At 38.0% G+C, this 27,764-nt stretch overlaps 1 protein-coding gene across 1 annotated transcript; it reads left to right on the top strand.

Moving 5' to 3' along the window:
* Positions 1–1,876: 1,876 nt before the first annotated feature.
* Positions 1,877–27,688, top strand: cacna1fa (calcium channel, voltage-dependent, L type, alpha 1F subunit a). Its single transcript, XM_065247842.2, has 45 exons — positions 1,877–1,941; positions 2,844–2,986; positions 3,071–3,223; positions 3,627–3,823; positions 4,074–4,177; positions 4,344–4,486; positions 4,570–4,635; positions 4,755–4,821; positions 4,907–4,933; positions 7,002–7,162; positions 7,236–7,461; positions 7,663–7,870; positions 8,155–8,275; positions 8,393–8,465; positions 8,565–8,628; positions 8,763–8,820; positions 8,909–9,008; positions 9,102–9,231; positions 9,891–9,950; positions 10,284–10,390; positions 10,470–10,557; positions 10,887–10,994; positions 11,627–11,679; positions 11,780–11,926; positions 13,200–13,401; positions 13,592–13,750; positions 13,863–13,973; positions 14,073–14,156; positions 14,303–14,323; positions 15,494–15,625; positions 15,707–15,772; positions 15,852–15,943; positions 16,031–16,190; positions 16,563–16,690; positions 17,990–18,086; positions 18,855–18,957; positions 19,111–19,212; positions 19,923–20,047; positions 20,137–20,247; positions 20,558–20,790; positions 25,535–25,822; positions 25,932–26,224; positions 26,431–26,543; positions 26,653–26,970; positions 27,270–27,688. The coding sequence occupies exons 1-45, from the start codon at positions 1,877–1,879 to the stop codon at positions 27,477–27,479; spliced, it is 5,817 nt and encodes a 1,938-aa protein (XP_065103914.2). The 3' UTR covers positions 27,480–27,688.
* The last annotated feature ends 76 nt before the right edge of the window (positions 27,689–27,764 follow it).

Raw genomic sequence — 27,764 nt, forward strand, 5'->3', positions numbered from 1 at the left:
TGGCTTAAAAATAACCCAGCATTTTTTTAAGTGTACGCTAACATGTAAACTATATAAAACTGTATATACTGTTATCCCCATTTCAAGTTATCCATGGCTTTTTACTGATGGCTGTTGAGTCAGAAGTGTCCGTACTGTACTGAACATAAGCTTGTATTAATGTGTGGGTTACCTGAGAACACCTGCAGCCTTTAGCTTCTTACTGAGTGTGTCAAGAGGCCAGAAAGCTAATGAGCTTAACAATGTGTGTTATAGAGGAAAGCAGGTTAAAGAGAAAGCGCACGTGAGACTTTAGACACTCCTCAACCTCTGGGCTTTTATTGAATTGTGATGTATTTACATTTTATTCAGTTAAAAAAAGTTCGCAAGTTCACATTAATCAAATATGAAATAAAGCATAAACCATGGGGTGGAGGACAAATATGGGACAGAGGTGAGGTACAGCCATACTGTATATAGAGATTTCTATGCGCTCATTGTTTGGATTTCATGACCATGCTCCTCCCATACTTTGTTAAATACAGCTATTTGTTCACAGTTAAACGAATATAAAACATTAACAAGACTTTATTTTTACAGAATAAAACTATAAAATAATAGCCTCATGCAAAGCATTCTGTGAACCAAAATCTGAAGTGAAAAACAGAAAAAGGTTGATATGGATCCCTTTGTTCCCAGAATGCTTTGCATGAGGCTATTATTTTATAGTTTTATTTTGTAAAGATAAAGTCTTGTTAATGTTTAATGTTCATTTATCTTTGAACAAACTTTTGCCAGCAAATAACATTTAAATCTACAGTAAGTTACTCGCAAACAGCTGCATAACTACAGTAAATGTTTTACAGTGTAAACTTCATTTATTTCTCATAAAAATCTGTGAGATTAAATTGATACCCTAAACTTTTCTTATATATTTCTTATGAGACAAAAAACCCCAGAAATCTCACAAATCTCTCCATTAGAGTTTCAGAGATCTCAACAATTTCAAAAACTGAGCTCAGATTTGCCAAGACTGCAATCAAAAGTCAATATTATTGAAGATTATGAACTTAAACATTTATCATCAATTGTACCCAAATCTGCATCAATTTTACAACTCCATTCTCTTAGCACATTTAAACAATTGTTTCCATCTTTTTTTCTCCCATGCAATTTTAAGAAAAACATCTGAGACTAAGTTGACGCTTTTATGAAACAACATCTGAGCAATAACATTTCCTTTGGGAACGCATTTAAAGGGATAGTTCACTTTAAAATGAAAATGCCGTCATCATTTACTTGTCCTCATGTTGTTCTAAATCTGTATGAATTTCTTTTTTCTGATGAAAAACAAAAGAAGATATTTTGAGAAATGATGGTAAACGCACAGCAGTAAGTGACCATAGACTTCCATAGTAGGAATAAAAAAATATGATGGAATTTAATGGGTACCGTCAACTGTGTGCTTACCATCATTTATCAAAATATTTTCTTAGTCTTTTATCACAATACTTCCAAAATATTGTTGGAAGTCAATGGTCACTATATGCTGTGTGTTTACCATCATTTCTCAAAATATCTTCTTTTGTGTTCATCAGGAATAAAAAAAAATTATACAGATTTAGAAAAACGTGAGGACGAGTAAATGATGACAGAATTTCATTTTAAAGTGAATTATCCCTTTAAATAGCCTACACAAAGAAATTGTGTGAAAATTAGTATCACCAGCTTTTAAAAAATAATCAATGTTTACTAACTTTTTAATTCGTATTTTCATCCCATCCCTTTATTTCTTTATACCTATCATCTGAATTATTTCCAGGAACAAGTGGAGTATGTGTTTCTTGTGATTTTTACCATTGAAACGTTCACAAAGATTCTAGCATACGGTCTGGTCATGCACCCAAGCGCTTACATCCGCAGCGGCTGGAACTTGCTGGATTTTATCATCGTTATTGTTGGGTATGTGATCTGATTCTTCCAGTAAATGTGTGCCAGTGTTTGACGTTAAAGGTGCAGTGTGTAAATTTATAAAGGACCTTTTAAAGGAATAGTCTACTCTTTTTCAATATTAAACTATGTTATTACCTTAACTAAGAAGAGTTGATACATCCCTCTATCATCTTAGTGCGTGCACGTAAGCGCTGGAGCGCGCTGCTACACTTCAATAGCATTTAGCTTAGCCCCATTCATTCAATGGTACCACTCAGAGATAAAGTTAGAAGTGACCAAACACATTAACGTTTTTCCTATTTAAGACGAGTAGTTATACGAGCAAGTTTGGTGGTACAAAATAAAACGTAGCGCTTTCTAAGCGGATTTAAAAGAGGAACTATATTTTATGGCGTAATAGCACTTTTGGGAGTACTTCAACTCGGCGCAGTAACACCCTCCCTCTCCCATTATGAGAGTGAGAAGGGGAGCGGACTTTTCAGGCGAGTCGAAGTACTCCCAAAAGTGCTATTACGCCATTATAATATACATAACTATTTTAACGGTGGTGCATAATGAGCTGTATCGTTTTTATTACCTTACAATGAGCCGTTTTTATCTTCATACACCACGGGTCCCCTTACATGAAAGTCGCCTTCATGTTTCTACAGTAGCCCTAAACAGACAAACTGCTCTACAGAGTGCTTCGTCACTACCTTTTTTCAGATGACAACATGTTTGTCCTGTGGCACCTAATGTAGCTTCTCTATGCATTTTAAAAATGAGGGGTGACCTGTGAACTGTGCCGTTGGTTGCAATTCGCAATCTCACCACTAGTTGCCGCTAAAATCTACACACAGCACCTTTAAAGAATGTAGCTCTTGCTTTGTGCAAGACTAAAACCAGCTTGTTTGTGTATGTATATGCTGCAGTCTTTTCAGTGTGATTGCTGAAATGGGAGATCACAAACCAGGAGATGCTCATCACACTGCAGGTAAACCAGGAGGTCTTGATGTGAAAGCCCTGAGAGCTTTCAGAGTACTGCGACCCCTGCGTCTGGTGTCCGGTGTGCCAAGTAAGTGCCAAGTAACGCTCCCTGAGAATTCCAATGCATACTTGGTGAAAATAATAATTGCGATTGAGGCTGTGATGTATGCAGGTCTGCAGATTGTGTTGAACTCCATCATGAAGGCTATGGTTCCTCTGCTACACATCGGATTGCTGGTCATGTTTGTTATTATCATTTATGCCATTATCGGGTTGGAGCTCTTCATTGGTAGGATGCACAAGACCTGCTTTATTGTCGGGACAGGTTGGTTGAATACACATGCACACACATTCATATGAACTTTATACAATGCTGCCTTGTTTTGTTTTGGTCAGTGTAACTCTATAAGCAATAGTTCACCCAATAATAAGAATTTTTTGGATAATGTTTTTTTAGATCTTGCACTTAACATCAAGCATGTCCATCCTTGTTAAGGGTGCATCTCTTTGCCCCCCCCAATAAAAGACATATTAAATGATACAATGTATTGCTGTTGGTTAGTAGCCTTATTTATCGGAGATTTAAGTGAACAGAATTTATGATAAATTAATATATTTTATAAAATACATAAAACTGAGCACCATCTCGAGCCCCCCCAGTTTGGGTTAATACTGTTAATTTGTATGACTAATAGAAATGCCGATAGTGATTGTTTTCTTGTTTGAAGACCTAATGGTGGATGACGACCCAACGCCGTGTGCTTTTGCGGGTAACGGGCGATTCTGTGTGGGGAATAGCACAGTGTGCCGAGGAGGATGGGAGGGGCCTAATGGAGGCATCACCAACTTTGACAACATCTTCTTTGCCATGCTCACTGTATTCCAGTGCATTACTATGGAGGGCTGGACAGATGTGCTGTACTGGGTATAAACCTCTCTTATTACCTCTTATCTCTTATTACTTTTTTATCCTCTCACTTGTGAGTGTTTTGATTTCTTTCACCCATCAAATGGGTCATAGTGAATGGCACTTGTTTAAAATAGCTTAATATATACTTTGAATGACGTCACACCAATATGATCCAATCTAAGCAACAATAAAAGGTGTTTGAATGATACCTGCTTAACAATATACACATTTATTTTTTTCCCTTTTGTCTTCTGCTGTCTATCAGATGAATGATGCCATTGGTTTTGAGCTGCCTTGGATTTATTTTGTGTCCCTGGTCATTTTCGGCTCCTTCTTTGTCCTCAATCTTGTGTTGGGTGTCTTGAGCGGGTGAGTGACTGACTAATATGATCTATACTTCCTTTATACATGGGGAGAAAGAGATAGGGGAACGATAGAAGAGAAGTTTCCAACTTTCCTTTCCAACAGGAACTAAACTGAATATCACTGCTGTACATGTTTACATTGTAATATTTGTGTCTCGTTCACATCACAGTGAGTTCTCTAAAGAGAGAGAGAAGGCCGTGTGTCGTGGTGAACTGCAGAAGGCTCAAGAGAAACAGCAAATGGAGGAGGACATGATCGGCTACATGGACTGGCTCATTGAAGCGGAAGACATGGACGAGGATGGAAATAAACGTGATGCACATTTATATACACACATTGATTTTTGAACAGATGGAGAACATTTTAATTCATCCTTTATGCTGGGTTAATGGCAGGTGCTGTGGTGGCCAAGAAAAAGATGATGAAGAAATACGGCTGGTATAAGCACAGTGAAGACGGAGGTATGGCATCATTTCTGGGTCTGATTTTGGTTGCATTGCGTATTGAGATGAATCACAAACATGTAACTTTTTTTAACGCACACACGCTCTATGGATGAAATCTGTTTGGTTTCTTACAGAATCAGATTCAGACTCTGAGTTTGAAGCCTTTCTAGATGATGACAACGGCTGCTGCGCATCCATAATGCAAGCTGAATTTGTATTTCTGTTTCTTATAGAAGTTTTATAAATCTGAGCTCAGACTAAATTGTACCTCTCTTATTCATTTCAGGGCAAGGCTGATGGCTATAAGTTTTTGGTAAGTGTTTTTGGTTGAGAAACCCTCATAGATCTTTCAAGGGCACATATTATGCAAAATCCACTTTTACAAGGTGTTTGGACATAAATGTGTGAACACAACAACCCTACAATAAAAAAATCTACCCTCTCATTTTTTAATCCTTATTAAACCAAAGCAGTTTCATTTGAAATGCTGTTATGATTATCTTGTTATTGTGACATCACAAAAAACAAAGCCCTGCCCACAGCCACTCACTGACTTTATAATTTTACCCCAAAGCTTTTCTAAATGTGTTTGTTAGCACTTTGTAGCATTAATGCGCCTTAAGATACTACAGTCTCAGACTGTATTCCCAGGAATCAGATCTATTTTTAAAGGGACACGCCAACTTTTTGGGACTTTAGCTTATTCACTGTATCCCCCAGATTTAGATCAGATCCATACATACCTTTTTCATCTCCGTGCATGCTGTAACTTTGTCTGACGCACCCACCGCTAGCACAAAGACTGGAAGTAAATGGCTCCAGCTAGCATACTGCTCTCAATAAGTGACAAAATAATGCCAACATTTTGCTATTTATATGTTGTAATTTGTTATTTGCACATGGTGTGACTATACAATCACAGCATATAAGTACGAAAATGTTTGCGCTATTTTGTCACTTATTGGGAGCAGTATGCTAGCTGGAGCCATTTACTTCCAGTCTTTGTGCTAGGCTAGGCTAGCGGTGGGTGCGTCATAGAGTTACGGGACGCACAGAGATGAAAAGGGAATGTATGGACTTATCTAACTCTGGGGGATACGGTCAATAAGCTAAAGTCCCAAAAAGTCAGTATGTTGGGACTTCTTCTTTCGCTTTTTATTTCATATTGAGGTGTTGACTAGATGTCATTTGTGCATAGGTGTCAAGTAAAGAAGTACAAATACTTTGGTACTTTACTTAAAGGCACACCGCAGAACTTTTTGGCCACTAGGGGGTGCTAGACATGTATTTTTTACGTCTAGCGCCCTAGAGGCCACAAGCGCCGCAGCACTGTCGCAAAGGAAAAGGTCTTAAGGTCACAAAGTGTGCCTTTCAGCAGGTTAGATGAATATCATTTCATGGGTTTTATTTTTTCAAACGCCAAAAGATTGCGTAGCTCACGTTTACAAGCCAGTTATAATGGTGGTCGCTTGTTTAAAGTTTACATGAAAAAATACTGCCTTAAAGGGGAATCGAACCCGTAGGTCCATGACGCCACCATGGTTGAAAAGGTTGAAAAACTACAAAGTGTCACTTAAGGTAGAAATTTTGGGTATTTATACTTTCTTTTTCAGCTGAATTTTTACTTCTACTCCTTACATTTTCAAACATTTTCAGGTGGGGTAGTGCACAATAGGCCCCTGTGGCACATCCTAAGCTTTTGGAATTTTTTTCATACATTATTTTTTATACTCTTAGGGGCTGGACACACCAAAACTTTTAAACGCGGCTGAAAACGCCTTGAGGACGCCGAATGCCAGCTGTTTTTCAGCTGAGTGCCAGCTTTCTTCAGCTGAGCGCTTCGGTAGCTGTGATACTTCAGCTGCGAGCCGGTTGGTTGCTGTGGTAATGTCCCGCCCCTCCTCCACTGTGATTGGGCGGCCGTGTGAGAACTGACATTGACGAGTGGAGCTTTTCTCCCAAAGTTGAATCTCTTTCAACTCTAGACTCTCAGCGCCGAGCGCGGAAAAACCGCCGAGCGCCGGTTTTGAGCGCGGAAAAAACCCGCTAGCTGCTGGCTTATTTGAAAAACGCCGAGCTTCCATTGGAAACAATTGAAAACATGCGCCGGCCGCGGGCGTAAAAGTTTTGGTGTACACAACCCCTTATACTGTTTTTTTAAACCCTAGTGCATATATCTCTACCTAAGTAATGAATGTGAATACTTTTGAAACCAGTGAATTTGTGATTTGGCTTTGCTTCAACAAAACTGTATCAGAAATTAACCATATTTGACACAATTGCTAACACAACATTTTGTCAACTGAGCAACAGGCACATATTGTAATCATAAGCTCATTTACTGTATATATTAGCCATTGATTTCTCTCTTCTCCTCCCAGCGAGCAGCTGTATCACTTGAATCTGGTCATTAGGAAGAACTGCCGTGTTGCCGTCAAATCCACCAATTTTTACTGGTTGGTCCTTCTGCTGGTGTTCCTCAACACCGCTGCCAGCGCCTCTGAACACTACAGCCAGCCCCAGTGGCTTACTGACATACAGGGTGAGTGACTGAAGGGTCAGCCAGTGTTTGCATTCAATGCTACAAATTGACCCCATCTTCTTTAAAACCCCAGAAAGAGCAAATAAGATCTTACTGGCTCTCTTCACGCTGGAGATGCTGATGAAGATCTACAGCTTCGGCTTTCAGATCTACTTCATGGCGCTCTTCAACCGCTTCGACTGCTTCGTGGTGTGCGGTGGGATTCTGGAGACGGTATTGGTGGAGATGGACGTGATCCCGCCCATCGGAATCTCTGTGCTGCGCTGCGTCCGTCTGCTCCGTATCTTCAAAGTCACACGGTGATTCTGCCCATCTTGGTGCCAGTTTACTAAACAGCAGTGCCACTTTTGTGTTCAGTATTTCAATGCGTTCTAATGATATTCCCCCCAATGTCAAATATTGGCTGTATGATTTAAACAAATCTTATAGGAAACTTCTGTCATAATGTACAGTAATAAGACATATTGAAGGTGCTGGCTTTGTTTACTTCTCTCTTTTAGACACTGGGCTGCTCTCTCAGACCTGGTGGGCTCTTTGCTAAACTCAATGAAGGCCATCTGTTCCCTATTATTGCTGCTCTTCCTCTTCCTCATCATCTTCGCTTTGTTGGGCATGCAGCTGTTCGGCGGGAAGTTCAACTTTGATGAGACTCAAATGAAAAGAAGCACCTTTGACACTTTTCCATCTGCCCTGCTCACCTGTTTCCAGGTCACCTCTTAGCTATCGTTTATTTTTTACATACAAAGCCTTGAAACATGCACTTTACAAAATGCTTGGTTATTTTACAGCATATGGTTGGGTCAAAAATGTAAAAACCCACATCCTGGGTTATAATTTAACCTATGTTGGGTTGATTCCACCCAAAATGCTGGGTTGACTCAATCATAGGTTGGAAATAACCCAGAATAAAGGATATTTTGGAGTGAGGGTATGGTTAATTTCCTCAAATTCACATTTACAAACCCGATAGACAAGTAATCTTTTCTACATAGATTCTAACAGGAGAGGACTGGAACTCTGTCATGTACGATGGCATAATGGCATACGGTGGACCTGTGTTTCCCAATATGATCGTCTGTATTTATTTTGTCATCCTTTTCGTCTGTGGTAATTGTATCCTTTGAATTGCACATGCAACAGTTGAATCAAACGTGTATGCTATCTGTACAATTGATCAAATTGCTTCTCTTATATTTTGAGTTTCATCTAAAACTTAACTCTGACATCCAGACATCTTGCTGAATGTCTTTTTGGCTATCGCTGTGGATAACTTAGCCGGAGATGGTGGCAAAAAGAAAAAAGAGTATGGCACATCCCAGTTCACATATATGCAATAAATAGACGCAGAATGTGTGCATCTGTGTTATCATGGGTTTAGATCTCAATCTGTTCTGTTTTATAGGGAGAAAAAAGAAGAGGATGAGGAATGGGAAGAGGATGAAGAACGAGAGGATGATGATGCTGGAGTAGGAACACACACACTCTCTGTGTCTCTCTCCCTCTGTGTCCCAATTAATGTCCTGACTACTTTTTTAGATATTCTATAAAAAGACTTAATTGTATTATTTTCATATTTCTTTCTTCTTCCTAATTCATTCAGAATGAGGGGGATGACTGGGAGGAGAATGAAGAGCTGAGAGCAATCGAAGGGCTTGAAGGTAAATCCTGTCCCGCCTGATACTTTCTATTAAAACTGATACAACAGATACATGAAATGATTACATTAATTCTTACATGTTCTTAAAGGTATTGGTACACCCATGAAAGTCGAAAGTTTTCAACCCAAAGAGAAAATTGTTCCTATTCCTGACGGAAGTTCCTTCTTCATCCTTGGAAAGAAAAACTGGTACCTTAACAATAAGTTACAGAGGAAATGACAAATAATGAATGTTAATAATTATATTTTTTCTTATTTTTGACCTTCTAAATATTCACTTAGTCTCAGAGTTGCCTGCCACAACCTCATTCATCATCCTTACTTCACCAACTTCATCCTCATCTTCATCATATTTAGTAGTTTTTCACTGGCTGCTGAAGATCCAATCAAAACTCATTCTGTCAGGAATGTTGTAAGTTTATGAACCACTAGAGAAGTAAATCCAGACTAGAGGTCCAGTGTTTGTGCAGATATTATAGGGGTCTCATAGTCTAATCCCTCTCCAGGGAAACCACCATATAGTGTTGTGACAGACTAAACTAAGCTTTAAAGTAATACTCCATTTTCATAACACAAAAATCCTGATAATTTACTCACCCCCATGTCAGCCAAGATGTATTTCTTTGTTCAGTTGAGAAGAAATTAAGGATTTTGAGGTAAACATTCCAGGATTTTTCTCAATTTTATTGACTTCAAATTGAGAAATTATATTTTGATAAAAGATGATTATGATTTATTGCAGTATGACATTATTTTCAATAAAGCATTCCTTTTGTAATGCAGTACACTATTTACATTATTAACAGTATTAACAGTACTGTACTGTACATTATTTTTCTATATGGTTATTACATGTTATATCACATGGTTTATTACAATACAGCATTGAGAATAATAATATTTTCACATTACAAAGGCTACTGAGAATTATAGTAATTCTTACAAATGCAAAAATTGCAAAAAAAATCATTTTCTTATGCAAAATATAGTTTCCTTTTAATTGTATGGTGAAAATAAGATGGGATTCACTCATTTATCAGAGACTCTTCCTCTCTGGCTCTCCTATGACAGATGCTGGGCTATGCTGACTATGTCTTCACCACTGTCTTCACTATTGAGATCATGTTGAAGGTAAACCACTGTTTTTTATGCACACATTAGAAGTTTCTATTTTCTCACCCCTTTGACTTTTATTGAAATGCATCTTCAGAGCTACAAAAGTTGTCACTGGGGTGGTACCTTTTCAAAAAGTACACTTTTGTACCTAAAAGGTGCACCTTAAAGGTACATATACCAAAATGGAGCATATTCCCAGTGACAACTTTTGTACCTTTTTTCTAAGAGTGTATGTGGTTCTGTGCTTTGACAGTGGGTTGCTCAGACTGATTAAATGGAATGAGTTTACGCATGTGATGTAACATTAAACATTTATATTGATTGTCATGTGCCTTGTGTCTTGTTCAGATGACAGTGTATGGAGCTTTCCTTCATCAAGGTTCCTTCTGCAGGAACGCCTTCAACCTTCTGGACCTTCTGGTTGTCAGTGTGTCTCTAACATCTTTCTTCTTGCAGTGAGTATCCATCTATCCATCACCCCATTTGTTTATTCATTCGCTATTTTTTTATTATTATTTGCTATCTATTATTTAGCTCGAGTGCCATTTCTGTGGTGAAGATTTTGAGAGTGTTACGAGTACTCAGACCTCTTCGAGCCATCAACAGGGCTAAAGGACTCAAGGTATCCCATAAAGCATTTCCATGCTTACCTTGCCTTCCCGAACCACTCCTGCCATAGTGCTAAAAATAACAGGCCCAATAAATATTAATTGTCGACTAAACACATAAGCATATGCATATCCAAGTCCATAGGTTGTCATTTTTTCAGTGGAACACCAAATTGGGAAATTTTAAATAATCTTCAGTCAATCTAAATGTAATGAGCAGTAAATAATGACTGAATTTTCATATCTGGGTGAACTATCGGCTTAAAATCCATATAATTATCTCTAGTTGAATGTTTAAACATACAATAAGCCTTCATCAAGTGTTGTTTATTTGTGTCTTCAGAGCGTGATTCAGTGTGTGTTTGTGGCCATCCGCACTATCGGCAACATCCTCATAGTCACCACTCTTCTGCAGTTCATGTTCGCCTGTATTGGTGTGCAGCTTTTTAAGGTAATATTAGTCTCTCATATTCGAGTGTAAGTGTTCATTTTAATTGTAGTTTCCTAATAAATGTTCCTGACCTTATTGTAGTATATTTTTATGCATTTGGGAAATTATCCAAAGCAACTTAGAGTGCATTACAAGGAAGACATTTTATCAGTTTGTTGGGATCCAACTCATGACCTCTAACGCAATGATCTACCAATTGAGCTATGGAACAGAAAACCAGCAACAGGCATCATAAATTCAAAATATGTTTACTTCCCTTTGTTTAAACCATGTAGCTATTGAAGAGCATCTTTCTCTATAGCACTTATTTGTAATTAACCATATATATATAAAAAAAATCATGTCATATTATCATAAATGAGTTTTTTGGGGGGGGCTCTTAAAAGCATGAACTTTATATTAAGTATACTTTTCTCTTGACTGACAGAGTACTGTAGTCACCAAACATCACATGTCACATGGTAGCCTCAATATTTTTTAGTTGAAACTCAAATCACTCGCACAATCAAATTCTCGCTCAACATTTTTCTCACTTAGAGTTTTGGGATGATTTCAAACAGTCACATCCAAACATCCCGTTTACATAATGAGTAAAGCAAGGAGTCACATGTTGCCATTGTTTGTTTTTGCAGGGCCGGTTCTACAGATGCACAGATGAGGCGAAACACACACCTGATGAGTGCAAGTATGATGTTTAACTGGTATCTCATGGATTGAAAATGACACCACCTCAGTTATCTGTTTTGAGATCTTTACTGTACTGTATGTGTGTGCGATTGTTTCAGAGGAACATTTGTGGTGTTCAAAGATGGCGATATGAATCATCCAATGGTAAGGGAGAGAGTTTGGGAGAACAGTGACTTTAACTTTGACAACGTGCTGATGGGAATGCTCGCTCTCTTCACCGTCTCTACTTTTGAAGGATGGCCACAGTGAGTGCAACAAAACATTTTGGGGTAGCACAGTAGATGCCTTTCCATTACCCTTCAAATTTAGCACATTGAAATAGTGAATAAAAAATGTGTCTAATGGAAACACGACAATTTCACATAAACTCCCATATATTGCAAAATAGTTTTTACACTCGGGTGAGGTGGTTTTTCAAACACTTCGAAATAGGAATACATCGCAAAACTGCAATGGAAACGGCAATGTTTTTTTTTTGCTTTTACGTGCGTAAAAATCACATGATCATTCTTTAAATATGATGCAACATGTTTGGTTGGAGGACAAGCCAGAAGAGGTGTGTGTTTGACTTGTGGCATCACAAGAACCGAGAAGCGCATGATATCAAAATACCACAAGCGCGATTCGGGAGTCGATTGAATGCTTTCGAGTCGCTCTCGCAGTATTTTTATGTCATCTGCATGTTAGTCTGCTTGCTGCCATATGAAGTCAAACCCACCAGTCTGCAAGTTTTTTGTAATGACTTATTGCAACAAAATAATGCTTTAGTCGTTATTGGGAACAATGTCATATCGCAATAGATTCTTGTCGAATAAATAACGCTAAAGTTTTGCACAAATCTTTAATAGAAACAGCCACTTACTTTCCATTAGTTATTTTATAAAAACATGTTTGATGATTGTTGGAAAAATAATGTGTTTAAATTTTAAGACATCCTGACAAAAAAAAGATGATAGAAGAAGAGACTTTGTTTATGAAGAGTTTACTTCTTGAAATCATGATGAAATTATTACACAGTCAAAAAATTGTCCCAAGCACCACTTGTGCAGTACCCTTTAAACAGGTCCTAATATGGACCATTTAAGTACAGATATGTATACATTTTGTATTAATTTGTATACTTTTTGAAAGGGTACCGTCCCAGATATAGCTACTGTAGGGAACATTTTTTAACCTTTTCTGACAGTGTATGACATTTAATAGATCATTACTTTATATAAGTGGACACACAACCCAGAGACACAAATTCATGTAATAAACTCAACTAAGAAATAAAATAAGAAATGTAAAGAGACGAAAATGAATATACGTAGTTTAAATGAAAAATTTGCATATCTGTCAATAATTGAAATTGAAAGAAATAGACATCATCTACAGGCTACAATTTCTCATATTTACACATAATAAATGTTTTTTATTCTGATGTTATTTACACGTATCGTAATGAGGACTGCAAATGAAATTTTTTTAACTAATGCAAACTTTTTTTACACAATTTATTTGTTTTGTATTTCACAGGCTCTTGTACAAAGCCATTGATGCTAATGCTGAGAACAGAGGGCCCATCTACAACTACCGTGTAGAGATTTCCATCTTCTTCATCATCTACATCATCATCATCGCTTTCTTTATGATGAATATCTTCGTGGGTTTTGTCATCATCACCTTTCGTGAACAAGGAGAGGCTGAGTTCAAAAACTGTGAACTAAACAAAAACCAGGTAAGGTCATCTCAATAGGTATCTTCTCAACATGTGATGAATTTTACTAGGGGATCATAAGTGTCAGTATTATTACGTCACTTCAATTCTATTGTTTCACAGTATCTCTGTCTCTGTTTTATCTCTCTCTCTCTCTCTCTCTCTCTCTCTCTCTCTCTCTCTCTCTCTCTCTCTCTCTCTCTGCTCACAGAGGCAGTGTGTATATTATGCATTGAAAGCTCAACCAATAAAGATTTACATACCCAAAAACCCCTCACAGCTAAAATTCTGGAAGATCGTCAATTCATCTCAGTTCGAGTACATCATGTTTGTTCTCATTCTGCTAAACACGCTCACATTGGCTGTACAGGTAAACACTCACATGTATAAGTGATGCATTCCTAATCTCAAAGGAACAGCTCAAAAATCTAAATCCTTAATTATTCTCACACATTCAGTAATGTGTTTCTGTGACCCCACAGCATTATGAGCAGTCAAAGCTCTTTAACTTTGTGATGGACATCTTGAACATGATCTTCACCACACTCTTCACTGTTGAGATGATCATCAAACTTCTCGCTTTGAGACCTTACGTGAGAACTGTTGGACACTTTCTGTTCACATTTTACTCTGCTTCAGATCTCTTTGTTTTTTACATCTCTCTCTCTTTCTACTTTCTTTGCTTTGCACAGCACTATTTTATAGATGCCTGGAACTCTTTTGATGCATTAATAGTTGTGGGAAGTTTGGTGGACATCATGATCGCAGAGTTCAGTGTAAGTAACGTTAATCTGTAAGAGATTTTCATGCTTGTTACATCTGAAACAATCAATCTTCTTACAGTATAACGTCAATCTTATCTCACATCTGCCTGAATTTTTATTTCTCTTTGTGGAATTGAAACTGCCTGTCACTTTTTCAGGGTGGAGGAGGACATGGTGAGGTAAGAAGATAAGGAAAATGTTAAATCCCTTAAATAAGGCTGCCATCCTTTTCACTTAAAAAAATGCATGGTTGTTTTCAACTCATCGTTGGGGAAAATATGGACAAAACCACCAGCTGGTTTTATTTAAAAGGACACTCCCCTTTTTTGAAAATATGCTCATTTTCCAGCTCCCCTAGAGTTAAACATATTTTTACCGTTTTAAAATCCATTCAGCTGATCTCCGGGTCTGGCGCTAGAAACTTTTAACATAGCTTAGCACAATCCATTGAATCAGATTAGACCATTAGCATCGCGCTAAAAGAGTTTGGATATTTTTCCTATTTAAAACTTGACTCTTCTGTAGTTACATCGTGTACTAAGACTGACAGAAAATTAAAAGTTGCAATTTTCAAGGCAGATTTGGCTAGGAACAGTACTCTTATTCGGTTGTAATAATCAAGGACTTTGCTGCCGTAACATGGCTCTATGAGGCATAGTGATATTAGGCACTGCCCGAAAATAGTCCCCTTGGTAATTTTCAATAGCAGGCCAAGCCATATCTGCCTGGAAAATTGCAACTTTTAATTTTCTACAATACACGATGTAACTACAGTACAGAAGAGCCAAAATAAGAAAAATATTGAAACTCTTTGGTTATTTTTTAGCACGATGCTAATAGTCGAATCAGATTCAATTAATTATGCTATGATATGCTAAAAATGGTATGCCAGACCCGGAGATCAGCTGAATGGATTACAAAACAGTAAAAATCAAATGTTTAAGTCTAGGGGAGCTGGAAAATTAGCATATTTTCAAAAAAGTGGAGTGTCCCTTTAACTTAACCAATCATGTCTTAAACATAAACACAGAATTTTCTTAATGTGAACCACAAAACCACTCATAAAGGTCAATTTTGATCTGAAATCTGAATAAAAAAATAATAAATGAGAAAAAATTAATAAAAGAGAGTGCAAAGAAATCAAAATGTTAAGAAAATTTCCTTTAAAGTTGTCCAAATGAAGTCCTTAGCAACACATATGACAAATGATTACTTAATATCCTAAAGATTTTTCCCATACAATTTATTGTTGGCTATTGTTACAAATATACCCGTGCAACTTTTAACTGGTTTTGTGGTCCAGGGTCACATTCATGTTTGGTCTGTTTACCTCTTTCTTCACTTTAAAGGGAAAAGAAGGAGAGGGCGCCAAAGTGTCCATCACATTTTTCCGTCTTTTCCGAGTTATGCGTCTTGTGAAGCTGCTCAGTAAAGGTGAGGGGATTCGAACCCTGCTTTGGACGTTCATCAAATCTCTTCAGGTATGAAACAAAGTCGCAAAAGTTTCAGAAAAACAAACTTTGGTTCTGTATCAATTTGTTTTATATCTTCCTGACTGTCAGGCTTTGCCATATGTCGGTCTGCTCATTGCTATGATCTTCTTCATCTATGGTGTGATTGGGATGCAGGTGCGTTTGTTTTCTTGTTTTTTTGCTGGGATTGATTGTTTAAAAACATTTTATACCCAGGTCTTTGTTGTTTTTCCAGACATTTGGAAAGATAGCCATAGATGACAACACGGAGCTCAATCGGAATAATAATTTCCAAACGTTTTTCATGGCTGTACTACTGCTCTTCAGGTCGGTATACACCAGCATCAGATCATATAAGGATGTTTGTCGCTGCTTGGTTGGAATTAATTTTTTTTCCGTGTTTGTCAAACCAAGATGCGCAACAGGGGAACAATGGCAGGAGATCATGTTGGCGGCCCTGCCGGGTCGCAGGTGTGACCCAGAGTCTGACATTGAACCGGGAGAAGAGTTCAGCTGTGGCAGCAACCTGGCTTACCTCTATTTCATCAGTTTCTTCGCGCTCTGTGCTTTTCTGGTTAGAGATACAGCATGCACAAAAAAAAAAAATATATATATATATATATATATATACATAATATACACAAATTCAACGATTTGTGTGAGTAGATTACATACTAAGTCCATGCAAAGATGTGAATGGATGCAAACTCGCGCGGGGGTGATGCAACTGACGCAAGTTGGGTGGCGTGATTGCCGCAAAAACAAATGCTATTCGCCTCAAAGCATATGTGCGCTAGTTGAAAATATTCAACTCAAGTGAAAAATTAGCATGAAACAAAGTTAAATCCACGTGTAATCTCTAGAGCATGGAACGCCATGGATTGCTTTGGTGTGTACGCAGCATAAGAGTTTTGAAGTATTGATTGATTTAATCTGTGTGTTACAGATCATTAACTTGTTCATCGCTGTCATCATGGATAACTTTGAGTATCTGACCAGAGACTGGACTGTGCTTGGCACGCATCACCTGGATGAGTTCAAAAGAGTCTGGTCAGATTATGACCCGGAGGCCACGTAAGCAAACGTTCAGCTTAGTATGACGGTCATATTCTGTATGTAGTCCTCAGGTTTTAGATTATTGAAACATCTGTATTTATAGACACTGTGAGAAGAACTGGCCAAAACTGGTCCTAAGCTGTCAGTGGGGCAGTAGCCTACCCTTCAAAAAGGTCCTAATATGTACAAATATGCATACATCTGGTACCAATATGTACCCTTGATGTACGTATATGCACTTTTACCTGCAAAGGTGTACTTTTTGCAAATTCCATAATCATACAAATTGTAAGCAGTGATTTTATGAGTATTGTGAGGGTTTGCAGGACAGATGAACCCAAATGCAGACAATGTCGGGGAAAACAGAAAACACTTTTATTTTTACACTTAACACTAACAAAACAAAGACCCACGAGGGGGTACAGGACATGAAACAAGAAACACTACACTACACTTCTACTAGTTAGCAAGACTTGACTAGAACGTACAACAAGGTACAGAACACAGCACAACACAATGAACCTGCACAGAACACAAGAAACACTGACATTAAATAGAAAAAACCAAACAAGATAACGAGCGGGAACAGGTGATGGGAATAAGTAATAATTAACAATAAGCAGGAGAACGAGGGAGCGGGGACAAATGACAAGACACCGGAGGTACATGCCAAACACAAAAACAAGGCATGAACCTCCACACAAGGCCAGGGACTGCCAGAACTCTGCCACCATGACATAATACAAATTAAACAAGACTTCAAGGCAGAGTCCTGACAAGTATGAGTATATCAGGTTTATAAATGTGACCATGGACAGCAAAATCAGTCATAAGGGTCTTTTTTATTGAGATTTATACATCATCTGAAAATTTAATAAATTTACGTTTTTTTAGGATAGAGAAAATTATCTTTATTTTTTTTTATTTAAATTAACTTTATTTTTTTCTTTTACACCACAAAAAACATTATCTGAGGCAATTAATAATAAAAAAAAGATAAATAAATAAATAATAATAATAATAGACACTAAACCATATTAATATTACTACCTCTTATTGTTACACATTATATGGAAAATTATCTTTAAAGTTGTCCAAATAAAGTTCTTAGCAACTACATCCACTCAAAAAATTACAGGAGGAAATTTACAAAATATCTTCATGGAACATCATCTTTGCTTAATATCCTAAAGATTTTTGCTGATAATTTTGACCCATACAGTGTATTGTCGCCTGTTGCTACAAATATATCTGTGTGACTTACTGTATGACTGTTTTTTTAGTCCAGGGTCACAAATAGTGTATATTTTTTGGCAGGGGAAGGATAAAACATTTGGATGTGGTCACCATGTTGCGCAGAATTCAGCCTCCGCTCGGCTTTGGAAAACTCTGTCCTCATCGGGTAGCCTGCAGGGTAAGTGTGATCACTGGTAATGCATTACTATTATTTGTGGTTATATAAACAAATGTCTAACCCAAACTGTTAAACTATGCAAGAACATTTAGTTTCTTCATCAATAGTGAGTACTGTACAGTACTTATCAGGAGTGGGCCATAATAGGGTGACCACATGAGCCAACTATAAACTCATTTTTGTTTTACGCCAGTGGGTCCTCAGAAAACAGCTTATTTATCAGACCATTATAGATATATCAAAAGCGTTTTTAATTAAAATTAATTGAGCATATCTTGCGGTCCACAGGACCGGCGCCTATAAACTCATCTAAGTGTGCGTTTGAGGCCCTCCAAAAGCTCTCGGAGCAGTTCAGTGTGTATATGTGAACAAACCAAGTAATAACAGACCCACCTAAAAGGACCCAATAGAGTCAGTCCTAAATACCTTTCATTACACCCTGTTATATAAAAGTTATGAACACCATGTAAACTTATTGTTTAAGTGCACTGTACAAGCTCCAAGTGTGGTGAACTTAACAGTTTAAGTTCAGTCTATATGGCCATCAAGTTAAGTAAACTTAAATATATATATATACGTGTTTGGGAGACCCATTACTTAATTGAATTGAATGAGTTTACTCAATCAAATGAGTTCAGTCAACTTATTAGGGTTTGATTGACTTAATCATTCTTAATGACTAAATCCTGCATCTCTCCCTCCACACATCACATTTGAAACCTATTTAATTTCTCCCGCCTTCATTTAGTCTCTCTTTCTCGTCTGCAGAGGTTGGTGTCTATGAATGTGCCTCTTCATCCGGACGGCACCGTGACCTTCAATGCCACCTTGTTTGCTCTCGTCAGAACTTCACTCAAGATCAAAACCGATGGTTATTGCATACACACACTGTACACACACAAACACATGGACACACAGACTCTATGGGTGTTTTATACATTTTATGACGAGCACTGCATGAAACATGAAGCATTTATTAAAGCTGATAAATGTAGTGTTTTATCAAAACGTTTGTTCATCACAGGACCTATGGACAAGCAGAATGAGGAGCTGCGAGCCATTATTAAAAAGATCTGGAAGCGCACTAAACCCAAACTCCTAGATGAAGTCTTACCTCCCCCCGCAGGTACAGAAACAACAGGAAAAACTTGACTTTTTGAAATAATATGTCCTTTCTAATGTTTATTTATACATAAATTCACAAAATGTATCACTAAAGTAGTGATGTGAGCAGTTGCCCATATCCAGTAAAATGAATGGCTTTCTATGGCCCTCTGCTGACCAAAGCTATTTCTTTCTTAAACGGTATTTCCTTTAGGTTTATCTCTAACCAGCAAAAGGTGGAATTCTACACCTAACACCTAGATCAATATCCAGTAACAATTTAAATTAAATTTCGATAATCATTTAAGTAATATATTGTGTATATTTCACATGCAAGCTAATGGTGTAGTTGAGAATTTTTTGTGGTCAGTGGGTACAAAAGTACAACAAATCTCTCAAACACAGCTTTATTGTATAGATGAGAAGTTAAAAAAATATATATTATTTGTATTATTGAAAATTTATATTTTTCTTACAATTATGCTTTCAATTTTGGGGTCACATAGACCCTTAGGGTCAGTAGTGTAAACAGGAAACGAGGACCATTTGAGGGTTAATATGTTTTGTTTAATTCAATTATTAAACTTGTGAATTTTATTTGTGTGTGGTGCAATGGCGAAAAGTGAGAACCACTGGGTTGAAGAATATTCTAGGTTTAAAACAGGATAAGATCACTCGACAGCATAACTTTTCCTTCTTATATGGATCTGTTTGGGTCGCTTTGTGTTTCAGGGAACGAGGTGACCGCTGGAAAGTTCTATGCCAGTTTCCTGATTCAAGACTACTTCAAAAAGTTTCGTAAGCGAAAGGAAAAGGAGAGGAAGAAGAAAGGCAAAGACAAGTCAGCCTCTCTCCAGGTGAAGACTTATTTAATGAGTTTTCAGTATGTCATTACACTAAACAGTAAGCACTGCCGAATCACAGCTCCTTGTCATGTTTGGTTCAGGCTGGGCTACGTACACTACAGGATTTGGCCCCAGAGATGCGACTGGCCATGGCAATGGAGGAGGAGGAGGGTCTGGAGGGGGAAATGATGGAGGATGAAGAGTTCTTTAGGGTGAGAACACCAACATCTAACCAATACAACAAGACTAGTAAAAATCAATAGTTAAATCAATGTGACATTGTCCGTGAAATCCAGACTGATTTTACATTGCATTTAATCTTTGACATGATCTTACTCAGTCAATATTAAAGATATCAAGATTATGTTTTTTCACACAATGTTCTATCTGATTTTATTTAGGTAACAGTTAATCACAAAAAAAATGCTTTATCTGGGTTTGCACAGTAATATAATGGTGATGATAATATTATTAGTACTTCACTGTAACTACATTTAATTCAGTTTCCCCTGACAACCACAGAGTGACAGCGTTTTTAGCGACGCTCCTCCCACACCAGCCATGTCCACGCCCAGATGCACCCCTCTGCCCCCCAATCTGGATGAGACCACAGTGAGCATTGAGCTTTCTCATAAAATATCCAGCAGGGACTTTATGCTGGAGGAGGCTCTGGTGGATTCCCGGCCGGTTTCACGGTTGTCGCACAATGGTGTGATAGTTGAACCGCCTCAGAGGTTATCTCCCCTGCCCAAAAGGTGGGCATCCAGTCACAAAAAACTCAACACATTGTGGATACTGAATACCAAACCAAGGCAAGGAGTACACAAAGATACGATACAAACAGAAGCTGCTAACATTAGAAGCTAACGTGCAACATTAGAATCGGCTTGGAATCTGGTGCTTTGAGTTACTTAATCATACATTTAGATCAAGAAAGCATCATTTTACTTTTCATTTTTTGTAGATTTGTTATTGTTAGCAGATCACATTGCAGCTTTAAGAGCTTTCTTTTTATGCCTCAGTGACATTTAAAATACTGCAAACATCTCTATCTGGACATAGGTTTAGCCAGAATTAGTCAGGTTTAGCCTGCAATGCTTGGCAAGCTTGAAGCCATGCTGTTTAGATCTCATGCTTTTTAGTGAAATATAAAGATTAGATTTAAATATATCAAACAGTTGACATCATATGACCTATTCACACCAAGACTGAATCAGCAAAAATAATATGAATCATATCTTGTGATTTTTCACTTCAGCTATGAACAGAACAGATCAAATGGTGCTTTAGTTATTAATTTGCTTCCATGCAACAAAGAGAGATTTTATTTACTTTGATGCAAGGTACAACCAAGACAAATGTGACCCTGTACCACAATTTTTTGTTGTTGAGATGTTTACATAATTTTAGACATCAGAAAGTTGATCAAAAATGTATTTATGTATGGTTTGTTAGGATAGGACAATATTTGGCAGAGATACAACTATTTGAAAATCGCCTTTAAAGTTGTCCAAATGAAGTCCTTAGCAACACATTTTACTAATGATAAATACATTTTTTATATATTTACAGTAGGGAATGTACAAAATATCTTTACTTAAAGGGCGTGTTGCAGGTTAAGCACCACTGTCGATTAATGGGTACATAAATCACTCAAGATATGTGTATAATTTTTAAAATGTCTCAAAAATGGTCTTAAAGAACACTTTTTTTTACGTTTTTGGTATTAACGGTTTTTTAACGCAATTCTGCGATGACGTCACGCTGGGGAGAAGTGGAGAAAGACTCAGCCAGAGCCATAGAGATAGATGAGACATTTATTGCTGTTTAATACTTGCGTATACAATTTGGAAATCATATATACATCGTAGGAAATATATAATGTGTTATACTGCAAAGATACCATGCTAATTATTATTTATGATATCTGTGGAGATAAATAAAACTTCGCAAATCTGCTGATTTGATCCATTCATGTCCTGACCACCAGGCTAGAGATTTTTAAACATCCTTTATCCACACTTACTAGTCTATCAAATAATATCTCAAATATATTGTTTTGTGAAATAAAAGGATGCTTTGTTATATTGTTTATGTGATTATAACGAATCACACGATCATTTTATACGCAGCAGCAGTCAGCAGCACACTCGGATCCGACCGCATACATACTGTAATAAACAGGCGTTCGGCGGCTTTTTACATCACGCCAGACTATGCCATTTGAGGAGGAACCGCTCATTGATCACCGTATTTTTATAAATCCTGTACATGTTTGGACCTGCCGAACAGGTTGAGCACTTTCATATACTTTGTTGAGCAGAGAGGCTGCACTTTGACCAGCGGGCTGCGGGAACCGGACGCACATCACGCCGCCAGACGGTGTTGTTAACTCGAAATGTATAACTATTATCAGATCGACCCACCGGGAAAGTCCCGACTCTCTCGATTGCCATTCCGCTACTGGCTGTAAGAAAGTGAGTGCGTTTGGGTCGCTGGTCCCCGCGAACAGATGTGACGTGCCTCACTCACCTTCCTGGATTAGAGACATGCTGCCAAAACCGTTTGTGCTGAAGATCGCATAAAGTTACACCCATTTCAGGCAGGATCATGGACCCCCTCAAGCCAGCATGCACGAGTATGTTAATTGTTTGTTTACTTTCTACACGAAGATATGCTAACGTTATGCTATCTGGCTGTCTGCCTATCTCTCTATACTAGCCTATCCATCTGTCTGTCTGTCTGTCTGTCTGTCTGTCTGTCTATCTATCTATCTATCTATCTATTTATCTATAATCTGCGCTATCAGAACTGTACTTTACTCGTCTTTCTATAGTCATTCTCAATGCTCTCAAGGCTGCTTTGGTAAATTCTCTCCCCAGCGTGACGTCATACAGTGCGTTGTGGGGGAAAGGAGAATCATTGCAAACCGCTGTACTTTTTCATACTTTTTCGGGTTTTGTGATACCCAACAACATAAAATACAATGGATAACACTTTAAATGGTTATTACACACAAGCAAGTTGCACAAATTCGTAAAAAAAAAACCTGCAACACACACTTTAATATCCTAATGATTTTTGGCATAAAAATGTTTGACCCATACAATGTATTGTTGGCTAGTGCTACAAATATACCCATGACTGGTTTTGTGCTCCAGGGTCACAAATATAAATAAAAATATATTTTTTACATTTACAATTAAAACTTACTGTATGCAACTTACTGTATACACAGTAATTATAGTAAGTACTCAAACTGACTATAATCCCCATTCAAATCCACATACCGTGGAAATAACATTTGATTTAAAGTCTTTATTTGTGAATAGGTCTTTAGGTGACACGTCCAAATACTTTTGCATGCTTTGCTGCTCATGTGTAACATTTGATCTTCAGGCAGCTTTAAGCTGCTTTTGTCATTTTTATGGTTTCTTATGATACACTTTTAAAATGGCTCTAGTTTTTAACATCTGTAATATATTTGTGGAGCTTAATAACTTTAACTGTAATACGCATAAAAGGAGTACTCCACTTTCATGAAAAAAAATTAGACTCATCCCCATGTCATCCAAGATGTTTATGTCTTTCTGTGTTCAGTCTAGAAGAAATTACGTTTTTTTTTTTTTTAGGAAAACATTCCAGGATTTTTCTCCATTTAATGGACTTTATTGGACCTTAACAGTTTACATTTTCAGTGCAGCTTCAAAGGGCTCTAAACCATCCCAACCGAGGAATAAAGTCCAATTTATAGTCGTGCGTAAGGTCTATGCCGTAGGTTAGGGATGGGCAACATCGGTCCTGGAGTTTAGCTCCAACCATAATTAAACACACCTGAAGCTAGGCATATTACAAACTTTTAGGCATGTGAGCTGAGGCAAGTTGGAGCTAAACTCTGCAGGACACCGAACCTCCAGGACCGAAGTCGCCCATCCCTGCCGTAGGTTATCCGTAGCCTCTGTGTAGCCTGACTACACCTCACCAAATTTTTAACAGCGCATCAGTTCTATGCGGACTGCAAGCGCTGTGATTGGTCCACTAGAACCCCTCCCATCAGGTACAAAACTGCGTCATAGGTATTTCTGTTTGCGACTGTGAGAACAAAGATGGGCCGAGTTGAGGAGTGATTTAACTCAAACTGCAACAAAAGTCGCTGTTTATTTACTTCCATCACTGCTGGGCTTTTCAAATAATAGACAACAAGTTGCTGTTTCTTCTTCATTTGTGGGTTAAAGTGGCCAAGCTGCTTCTTCATTGGTAGTCACGCTGCTACTGCGGTTACACCGCTTACCAGCATGTGTGTTTGAATGTTGACGACGACGCAGAACTATATAGGAAAACCGATGCGTATCCTACGCCATCGTGGCTACGTCTTGGACATATACGTACACCTATAATGAGCCCATGAGGGTCTAATCTAGTGAAACGATCGTCATTTTTGCAAAAAAAAGTACTTTTGACCACAACTTTTTTCTTGCACTAGCCTTGTGAGGCACCAGTGTGACCTTATGTATTACACAATCACATCAAAAGTTCACGCATGACGTATGTGAAATTACCGCTCTAGTGGAGAAAGAGAACCGGTTTGAATTTTTTTTATGAGAAATTATACTAATTAAATTATTTGTGTCAGTTTATTGTTTAAAATGGTCCGCAAGAGTGCGTTTCACATATGTAACGCGTGACCTTTCGATGTGATTGCATAATACGTAAGGTCGAACTTTAAAAGTACTTTTTTGCGAAAATTAAAAATGTTTCGCTTATGCCTCGGTTGGGATCGTTTAGAGCCCTTTGAAACTGCATTGAAACTGCAATTTTAAACTACATTGAACGATCGTCATTTTTGAGCATGACCTTATGTATTACGTAATCAGGTTGAAAGGTCACACCGTACATTTGTGAAACTCACACTTGCGGACCATTTTAAACAATAAACTGACACAAAGACATTAATTCGTATCATTCCACATACAGCAACGTCAGAACGGTCCTCTTTTTCCACACTTGTAAACACTGAAGCGGCGTGAACTTTCGACGTGATTACGTAAATACGTAAGGTCACACTGGCGCATCACAAGGCTAGTGCAAGGCGAGAAGTTGTGGATAAAAAGTACATATTTTGTATTTTTTGCAAAAATGACGATCGTTTTGCTAGATAAGACCCTTATCCCTCGGTTGGGATCGTTTAGGGACCTTTGAAGCTGCATTGAAACTCCAGGTCCACTAAAGTCCACAATATAGAGAAAAATTAATATTTTGCTCGACTGAAAAAATAAAGACATAAACATCTTGGACGACATAAATTACCAGGATTTTTTTATGATAGTGGAGTAATCCTTTAAAAATGCAGATGATGGTTATTTTTGTAAATACATTTCAAAGTAGCTTTAGTTTTCAAATTCCAAAATCTTATTGGATGACATTGAGGACTTACCATTGTATTTCTCATTGAATACTCATTTACTCTCACTGTATCTCCATATAATGTCTACTATTTAGGAATGGGACATCCATAGCTAGTAACTATATTCCTCCTCCATCTCCGGTTGGAGGAATGCAAAATGGAGAAGTCACAGCAGGAGGAGGAGTCACAGCAGGAGGAGGAGCCACATCAGGAGGAGGAGCCACAGCAGGAGGAGGAGCCACATCAGGAGGAGGAGCCACAGCAGGAGGAGGAGTCACAGCAGGAGGAGCCACAGGAGTAAGAGAAGTTTTAGAGACACCACATCCTGCACAGGAAAGCAGTACCAGCAAGGAGGACACTCAAAGTGTTGCATCACATGAAAGGTGAGGAGAACTGTCAGTCAAAAGCAGTGATTGACAGATGCGTTTTGTCTTAGATAGAGGAAGGAGGTAAAAAGGAGGTGAAAGTATTTATAACCATGTGTTTGAGCAGACAGTGGCATCCAGAGGTCCCTCCAGCACAAACTGCAGCCCTCAATGGCACCAGGGAAAGTGTGTCACCAGTACAGATAAATAACATCAACAATTACCAAGATGTTGGTGGATATAATGGAAATGGGTACCCTGGCAATGGTTACAGTGTTAATGGGACTGGTTATCCTGGCAACCGTTGCTCAAGCAACGGCTACAGCATTGATGGTTATTGTGCTAATGGATATAATGGTAATGGATACAGCAGTAATGGTTTTCCAGCACGGCGACGTATGCTTCCCCAAACCCCTTCAGGTACATTCACAGATTCTTCTTTTACCAGCAGACCTTTGTTACACAAACTGTCAGTCAAAGTAGGACTCTAAAGGTTGCTTAAATGTTTAATATTATTTTGTAGATCAAATATAATTGTGAAAACATTAACAGAATGAATAACTGATAAGTGAATAACATGTCAGTGAACTCAACAAATTGTTTTGGATCTCTCTTATTGACATCAGGCTCAAGACCAAATTTTAACATACAGTGTTTAAGAAGGCAGGGCAGTAATGAGGATCTCCCCATCCCAGGCACCTACCACCAAAACTCCCCACCCTGCAGAGCACGCACACAGGTAGCAGATTTTTACAATAATTGACTATTAACATAAAACATCGTGGCTAATAATAAATAGTTCAGCAAAAGAGACAAAAGTCTAAACACCAGAACTGTTGCTCCCACAGACACACAGCAGTTACGACTCACGACGAAGCAGCATTTCATCTGAGGTGTCTTCAGCCTCCTGGGCAAACAATCAGGCCAGACGGGGTCGTCTCCTTTATGCCCCCCTTATTCTGGTGGATGAGGCGGGGGGCACTCAGACAGTTTGGGGTGACGGCAATGGAAGCGCCACCTTGCCGGCATCGGCTCGCCCTGGGTGGCTTACGGGTGGACCGGGAGGCGTGGCTCAGCAGCCTCGGGCGTACACAACACTACGAGTGCCCACCCAACACAGCCCTGGATACTCAGAGAAAGGAAGTGCAGACAGCCTTGTTGAGTCGGTAAATATGAATTATGAATAGTGCATTAAATAAAAAATCATATATATATTTAATCTTTACAGAAAATTATAATGTAAAGTATACTATAGCCTTGATATCTTTAATATTGACTGAGTATGGTCATGTCAAAGATGATTGAAATCAAACTTGACAGGCCACTATTGTTCATTATTAGTTTATGTTAACAAACAAAATTATTATTGTAAAGTGTAAACAAAAATATGAACAAATTATACATTTTTATTGAATAAAAAAAATGACAGTGTCTTTAATAATGTGTTACTTTATTTACCTCTTAGATCCTTATATCTGAAGGTTTGGGTCTCTATGCCAAAGACCCCAAATTTGTTGACTTTGCAAAACGAGAAATTGCCGATGCCTGTCACATGACCATTGATGAAATGGAAAATGCTGCAACTGACCTGCTGAGTCGAGGAAAGACGGGACAGCCGTTCAGACGCTTCGAAGAGGATCTGTCTGATGAGATGAACTGTGTTATTTCATACTAATGACTTTTTATTTGTTCACTTGGGCAAATCCTAAAATATTATAAGACTTAATAAAAGTGTAATTGCTCTGACTATATTGTCTATTCAACTCTTCATATACTGTACAGTTCATGAGGTCATTGTTTATTTACACATCTGCTGTATATTTTACAATTCTTCATATATCTACAAAGGTTAAAATTGTACCTTTTCTGTCACTGGGGTGGTACCCTTAAAGGGATAGTTCACCAAAAAATCCTTTTCTTGATGGAATTCAATGGGTACCGTCAACTGTGTGCTTCCCTT

The sequence above is a fragment of the Paramisgurnus dabryanus genome, chromosome 11 (assembly GCF_030506205.2).
Source record: "Paramisgurnus dabryanus chromosome 11, PD_genome_1.1, whole genome shotgun sequence".
Classification (NCBI taxonomy): domain Eukaryota; kingdom Metazoa; phylum Chordata; class Actinopteri; order Cypriniformes; family Cobitidae; genus Paramisgurnus; species Paramisgurnus dabryanus.